Source organism: Anarrhichthys ocellatus, unplaced genomic scaffold, assembly GCF_004355925.1.
Source record: "Anarrhichthys ocellatus isolate YVR2014 unplaced genomic scaffold, GSC_Weel_1.0 scaffold1096, whole genome shotgun sequence".
Lineage (NCBI taxonomy): Eukaryota > Metazoa > Chordata > Actinopteri > Perciformes > Anarhichadidae > Anarrhichthys > Anarrhichthys ocellatus.
The window spans coordinates 6,579-13,667 of NW_022281070.1; the positions used below are offsets into that span (position 1 = coordinate 6,579).

General features: G+C 44.1%; 1 protein-coding gene across 1 annotated transcript in view; it reads right to left on the minus strand.

Moving 5' to 3' along the window:
• Window positions 1-3,823, minus strand: part of LOC116377286 (asc-type amino acid transporter 1-like) — a 6,431-nt gene extending 2,608 nt beyond the window's left edge. The window contains exons 1-6 of the mRNA XM_031838886.1: window positions 3,372-3,823; window positions 3,131-3,284; window positions 2,142-2,265; window positions 1,402-1,505; window positions 1,207-1,303; window positions 182-331 (exon numbers count right to left, since the gene is read on the minus strand). Coding sequence (XP_031694746.1) covers window positions 182-331; window positions 1,207-1,303; window positions 1,402-1,505; window positions 2,142-2,265; window positions 3,131-3,284; window positions 3,372-3,462 — 720 coding nt within the window. The 5' untranslated portion in view covers window positions 3,463-3,823. The remainder of the gene's footprint in view (window positions 1-181; window positions 332-1,206; window positions 1,304-1,401; window positions 1,506-2,141; window positions 2,266-3,130; window positions 3,285-3,371) is intronic.
• Window positions 3,824-7,089: the final 3,266 nt, after the last annotated feature.

Below are 7,089 nucleotides of genomic sequence, written 5' to 3' on the forward strand. Positions count from 1 at the left end.
AGACACTAGAGAGAATGCAGCTTTAGGACGCGAAGCTTTGACTTCACTTTTCAGAACTGGAGGTTGCCTCCTGATTTCCATCTGACACGCAAGTAAAGTACCTAAAGTTTGTACTTAAGTAAAGTACTTTTGTAAATGTAATTGGTTATATTCCACCACTGGTATAAAGAAGTATCGGTACCTTGATGGGTCGGAACAGGTTGGGTTTCTTCCAGCGGTAGTAGAGCAGGCCTGCGATGGTGACGCCGTACGATAGGTAGTTGATGAAGGAGACATAGTTGATCAGGTTGTGTGTCTCTCCGATGCAGAGTATAACAATCGTGGCAGCGCACTGAAAAACACAGCAAGGCATGACAATGTGATCAATATTAAAAAGGCGCTCCACAGATGTTAGAGTTCCATCTTAAAAGATCAAAAATACTTTGGAAATATACCATTACATTTTGAATTCAAAAATAAACGTGTGGTTGCTTTCTGTATGTTCAGTACAACACACATAGTATGGGATATCACACCCCGCGCCACCTAACTAAAGACACTTATAATTACGTTCTTACGCTCTTGACTTCGAGAAGAACATCTCTGCCGAGTAAGGCCAATTAGCCACAGCTAGTTAACTTTGTTTCGTTAGCGGGCTACTGCCAGCTCAAAGTTTGTTTGACAGCCCCTGTTGGTGAACTTCGAAGCGCTGATTTCAAGGACCACCCGGGATCGATCCCCAATCCCGGGTGGTTCTTCTGTGTGGAGTTTGCACGTTCTCCCTGTTGCAGCGTGGGTTCCCTCCGGGTTCTCCGGCTTCCTCCCACAGTCCAAAGACATGCAGCTTAGGTTATTTGGAGACTCGAAATTGCCCGTAGTTGTGAGCGTGAATGTTTGTCTGTCTCTACATGTGCCCTGCGATGAACTGGCGACCTGTCCAGGGTGTACCCTGCCTTCGCCCAATGTCAGCTGGGATCGGCTCCAGCGCCCCGCGACCCTGAACAAGATAAGCGGTTTGGATAATGGATGGATGGATTTCTTTAACCTTAGCAAATCTGTAATCCAAATTTCCATTGATCCGTTTTTTAATATCCTTCTGACATTCAAATAAACACAAACATACAATAAAAAGAGAGACAACATCGAAATAAATACTGTATATAGACGGATGCATCATCTGAGTGAAGCACAAACATTGGTGTATCATCAGTGTGAGGTTGTACGTACGCAGACCAGCAGGGCAGGGATGGGTGTGCAGTTCTTATAATGGATCATGGCCAGCAGGCTGGGCAGGTGACCCTCTCTGGCTCCAGAGAAACACAACCTGAGGGCAGAAACATCAGACGGCCCGTCAGCAGCCGTATCAAAGCAGAGTATAGGAGCATGAGGGAGCATGAGGGAGCATGAGGGAGGAGCTCTAACCTGGAGGAGGTGAACAGGTAGCCGTTGATCCCTCCGAAGGTGGACAGAGCCACGGAGATCGGCATGATGACGGAGAACATTCCCAGCAGCTTCTCTCCGAACGTCTGGACAGCAGGACGACAGACAGAATGACTGATGTGATGAAACACCACGACATGACTGTGAGAGATGGACAGTTCTAGGGCTGCACTGAGTAGTTTGACGTTGACATTCAAATTCTAAATCAACGCTGCACAGCTTCTTCGTCTGTTCATTGTGTTTAATGTTGTATTTCGATGCGGATCAGACAATGTTATACTTTTAGTAGAATTAGATTCCAGTGGTGGCTTCCATAGGATTGATTCCGGCTCGTGTGATCTAGTCCAGAAGTCAAAATGATGATGAAGATGTTATAATTTCCAAAATTCACAACATGTTTTTATCGAACGAATTGTTCTGCTTCAATCTATATTTGTTGCCTTTTATCTGATATTCATGTACTTTATACTCTATGATATTTATAGTATCTTATCGAAGTGTATGAATTCTGGATCTACTCGTCCTCTAGTGTAAATGGAAATGTAATATTTATACGTTACTCTGTATGTCAAGATTGTACTCGAGTAGATGTACTTGGTTACATTCCACCACTGGTTGCTTGTTCCTGATCTAGAAAGTGTTTTTTTTTATCCACCGCTGACCTAAATATCTGAGAGATGAAGCATAATTGCGACTCGTCGTCATATCGCCACGTTACTCACTACAGCCACGGCATTGGATGACAGCAGCTCCTCGGGCGACATGGAGGAGAAGTAGGCGATGTTGGTGAGCGTGTACACAATGGTCACCAATGGTATGGAGATGTAGATGGCACGAGGTAGATTCCTGACCGTGGTCACACGCCATGCACAGATGATACAATCAAAACCAAGAAGAGCGATCAAACATGCATGAAGGTTGGGTTCACACACAATCATAACATGTAGAAACCGGTGGCAGAACGCAGCCAGTGTGAATGGTAAATGGCAACCAACACAAAACTCTCCAATAACTAGGCTCATTGTTTTGAACTGTTATCAGTTTATACATGAACAGAAAATATGGATCTCCTTCGACGAACACAGTTCATAAAATAGTTAAGAGTAAACTGGGGAGAAAATGCAAATGAGCCACCGGTTATGCACCTCTATAAAAGTAAAACTAAAAGTGAAATTGACATCACACCAAACATGACATCACAAAAAAAGTGAAGATGTAACGACGGATATGAAAGGAATAGTTCATGTTTCATGTTAGTGTGAAACCGACAATTTGTTTTAAAACGGGCCCAGAACTATTCCTGCACATTTTGCCTCGTAAAACGACAAATTGTCATGATACACTTTGTTTTTTGTACAGATTAAACAAATGCAACACAACATGCAAACGAGATGCCGGTCGGTGGATTTTGTTACTGTTGGACGGAGCCAGGCTAGCTGTTTCCCTCTATTTCCAGTCTTTCTGCTTAGCTAAGATAACCGGCTGCTGGTGCCACCTCAATAGTTAATGAACAGATAAGAGAGCGGTATCGATCTTCTCTGCCAGAAAAACAATGTCAAACTATTCCTTTTAAGATTTGATTTATACAAAAGCTGCCCCTGAAAAAAAGCCCCAAATGTCGCCAACAGTCTGAGCAAGCGGAGCAAACAAACACGCTGAGTCGGAAGCTGGAAGATGTTGAGAAGGTGATGACAAAAGTGGGTATATTCACCGTCTGGGTTCAACCACTTCCTCTGTGACGTAGTTGAGGAAGTTCCAGCCACTGAAGGCGAAGGACGCCTGTAGGAAGGCCAGAGCGATCTGACCCACCGTTGGCGTCCTTTCCATGGCGAAGGCCACCTGGGGAGTCAGCGCCTCGTAGTTCCCTGGAAAGATAAATCAGACATTTGAGTGGCTTCTTTCTTCTTCAGGGGAGCAGCAAAGCTTTATGGGTCACAGGCTGAGGATGTTACCCTTGCAGATCTGGACCAGGCCGACCACAATGATGAGGCCCAGAGCCATCAGCTTCCCCACCGTGAAGACGTCCTGGATCCTGGTGGCCATACGAACGCTGGAGCAGTTCACCCAGGTCAGCAGCACTGAGCAGAAAACACACCGTGAGGATCGCAGTCAAACCAGGAGGACTCTGGGAAAACTGACTTAAGCTAAGGTTGGTGATCTTCTTCAATAATATTTTGTTGCAATTCCCTTTACATCCCAACAGCAATCAATAAATCAAATGCTCTGACAACAAACAAGATTCAGGTATCTGTTGTTGTCACATGGCTGTAATAAGCCAATAGGTCCAGTAATTTAATTCAGCCTGCATGTAATGATTGGACGGGCTACCTGTCGACCTACGTTCACTGTGCCTGTTAGCTTAACAGCTGTGAGAACTAACCACAGACTGAGGAGGAGTGACGTAGAGACGGCGTATCTAATATCTGGTAGAGACCTGTCAATCACCGTGTAGTCCCGCCCTAAAGCATCCCCTGCTTTATGGTCTGTGTGACTCTAAATGGACCATAATGTACTAAATGAACATCATGCTGTATTGAAGAAGACTTGAAACTAGAGATTGAGACCATAAACTCATGTTTACAATGTTTACTGAGGTAATAAATCAAGAGAGAAGTAGAGTCATTTTCTCATAGACTTCTATACAACCAGAGGAGTCGCCCCCTGGTGGACACTAGAGAGAATGCAGCTTTAACACATGAGGCATCGGATTCACTTGGCAGAACCGGAGGATGCCGCCTGGTACTAACAGCAGCCATGTTGGTTGTTTATGTTCATTAGGATAGTTTTGGCCTTAAAGGAACAGGCTGTCATTGTGTTTCTATTCACTGTGTTGGAGCTACTTTTATTAGTTCGATTATTTTGTTTTTACTTTTGTATTTATTTTAGTTGACACTAGGGGGCACTATAACCAGCCAGGCACTTGTTTAGGTGAAGGGTTATCGGTAGTAGGTATGTCTATATTGGGTGATGCAGCTGGAAGGGATGTTTTTTTACCAGAGTAATAGACTGCAGGAGGAATGTTTGCTTTTGTTCACAACAACAAAATCAACGTAAAACGCAGTTTAAAATGTGCAATTTATTCGGACGGAACCAGGATAATGATGTCTGCTTACAATGGTAAAAGGATTGTTTCTGTCTGCATATGACACTGTAAATAACCACAATAATATATTTCACGTTAATTCCTATGGATATTCACAGAATTCTGCAAACCCTATGTCGGACCACATGTCGTAGTCTTCTAGCATAACCTGGTCCTTATAATCTACTAGTATGGGTCAAGCTTCAAAAACACTGGATCCTACATTTCCCATAATGCAACTCAGCAGCATCGTTTCATTAAATACAAACATCCTCAAAACTCCAAGCCTCCAGTTTGTACGGACAGTTTTCTGTTATCAGTCTGCATTGATTTATTATCTTTTTTTTTTTGTCTCAAAACCCAAACTAAAGATAACCCTGATGACATCACCACAGTGTGACATCATCCGGGCTATTTCCTCAGACTTGACAAAAGTTCCCGCAGAGCAACAGAAGACTTTATACAACAGGCCTATTGTTACTAACCACGTTGAGAAAAAGTGACTTTAAAAATGTACACTTGTGCAAGAGTGCTCCTTTAAATGCTTCAGCCCCCGTAGAGTGACTACACTGGGGAGCCGGTGCCGGTGTTCCTGCCGGCGGTGGGCGGCAGCAGCCAGTTGCCATGGGAGGCAGGAATGTGGGAAACGGGCGAGCGAGGGAGGGCACGATTGTTTCACCTCGTCCATCATTGTCACCGGCTTTGCCCCGCTCTCTCTCATGGTGGCCTCGCTCTCCGACACAAAGACGAGCTGTCAGCCCCACCAAACAGACCACTTCCGTTGCGAAGAGCAAACAAAACGTGGCAAGGTCCCCCCCCCCCCCCCACACACACACACACTGCAGACCCAAGAATCCTGGGCAGAGCTCACGTTTCAGCATCCAGCTCCAGAAAAACAAACAAGTGAATGATGGAGTCAGAGGAGAGGAATCACACGCTGAAGTTTCGCCGTTTCACCTCGCAGACGTGATTTCACGCCAGACGGTTATTTACTCATTGACAGGACAAAGAGGCTTTGTGGATTAATGGCGTTCAGTGCAGGTAGCAAGCAATTAGGCAGCCTGACGGGTCCACACGGACTAATGTGGACTCAGCTCCGGGCTGCACAACACTGACATCCTGCATCATGGGCCTTAGTCCTGTCACTTCTAGTTCTGACAGTCCTGAAAGTCCTGATGCAGCATTTCTTTTTGATAGAATCAATGTTTGATGGGAACATGAGGAGTGAAGAAGCTGCTCTCACATCCCCAAACTCTGCAGATACTTTTTGCTGAGGTTAATTATCTAGTTTTTCCTTCTTCCATGAAATATTAACAACGCAAAGTGGAGTTCGTCACCTTTGAGTCCTTTGCTAATTGTTCAAGTCCGACTGTCAATTTTGTAAAAAGGTTTCGGGTGTGCTTGTTGGAAGTGACCATATCTGGACTGAAGAGGAGTGACGTAGAGACGCCATATACGTCTCTGGTAGAGACCTGTCAATCACCGTGTAGCCCCGCCCTAAAGCATCCCCTGCTTTATGGTCTGTTTGACTCTAAATGGACCATAATGTACTAAATGAACATCATGCTGTATTGAAGAAGACTTGAAACTAGAGATTGAGACCATAAACTCATGTTTACAATGTTTACTGAGGTAATAAATCAAGAGAGAAGTAGAGTCATTTTCTCATAGACTTCTATACAACCAGAGGAGTCGCCCCCTGGTGGTCACTAGAGAGAATGCAGCTTTAACACATGAAGCTTTAGCTTCTCTTGGCAGGACCGGAGGTTGCCGTCTGGTCCAAACCTTTCGATTAACCCTTCCATTTCCTAAACAGTGTCCAATCACAACACAGCGACTCTAACTAGACTCAGCAGGTCTGTCACTTTTTGGAGTTCTTCCTCTGATAAAACCAGCTTACTTTTTCGAAAATAAACATCCCATCTTCTAGTCCTGCTCTCCTACTACAGCCATAAAAAAGGTATTTAAAAAGCCTTCAGGCAGCTGTTACATAAGAGACTCTTCACATGTGACCACTTCCCCTCTGACTCACAGAGGACCAGACCTGTAGTTCATTGATAAGCATTAGAGAGGAAAGATCAGGATCCATCAGCAGCAGCCGCAAGACAATCATCCTTCATGAATGATGCAGGCGTGCTGAGAGCCAGTCGCAGCACAAACACCATCTCTCCACGCAGAATCACATACAGAGCAGTAGTGGAGCTGTCATGTGCGATGGCGTATTGGGGCCACTGTAGGAGCCGGGGGAGAGGGGGTATTACTCAGAGAAAAAACTCGAGGTTTATGAGATAAAAGTCGTACATTTCTGGGAATAATAAAGTCGTAAAATGTTTTGTCAAGGTACCACGTTGTTTTCCACGTTTGTTTTCATGTAAATTTGCTAATAATCTCAGAGAATGTCAAAACTTTTCACATAAATGTACGACTTATTTTGCGAAACTTTGTGACTTTTCTTCTTTGGAATTCACCGGTAAATCTAAATGAAAACCTACATTTTTCAAATAAATTTAAACTTTAATCTCTGAGATTTTTTTGCAAAAATAAAAGTCCTGCATTCAAAATCTTACTCAAGTTAAGGAATGAATAGA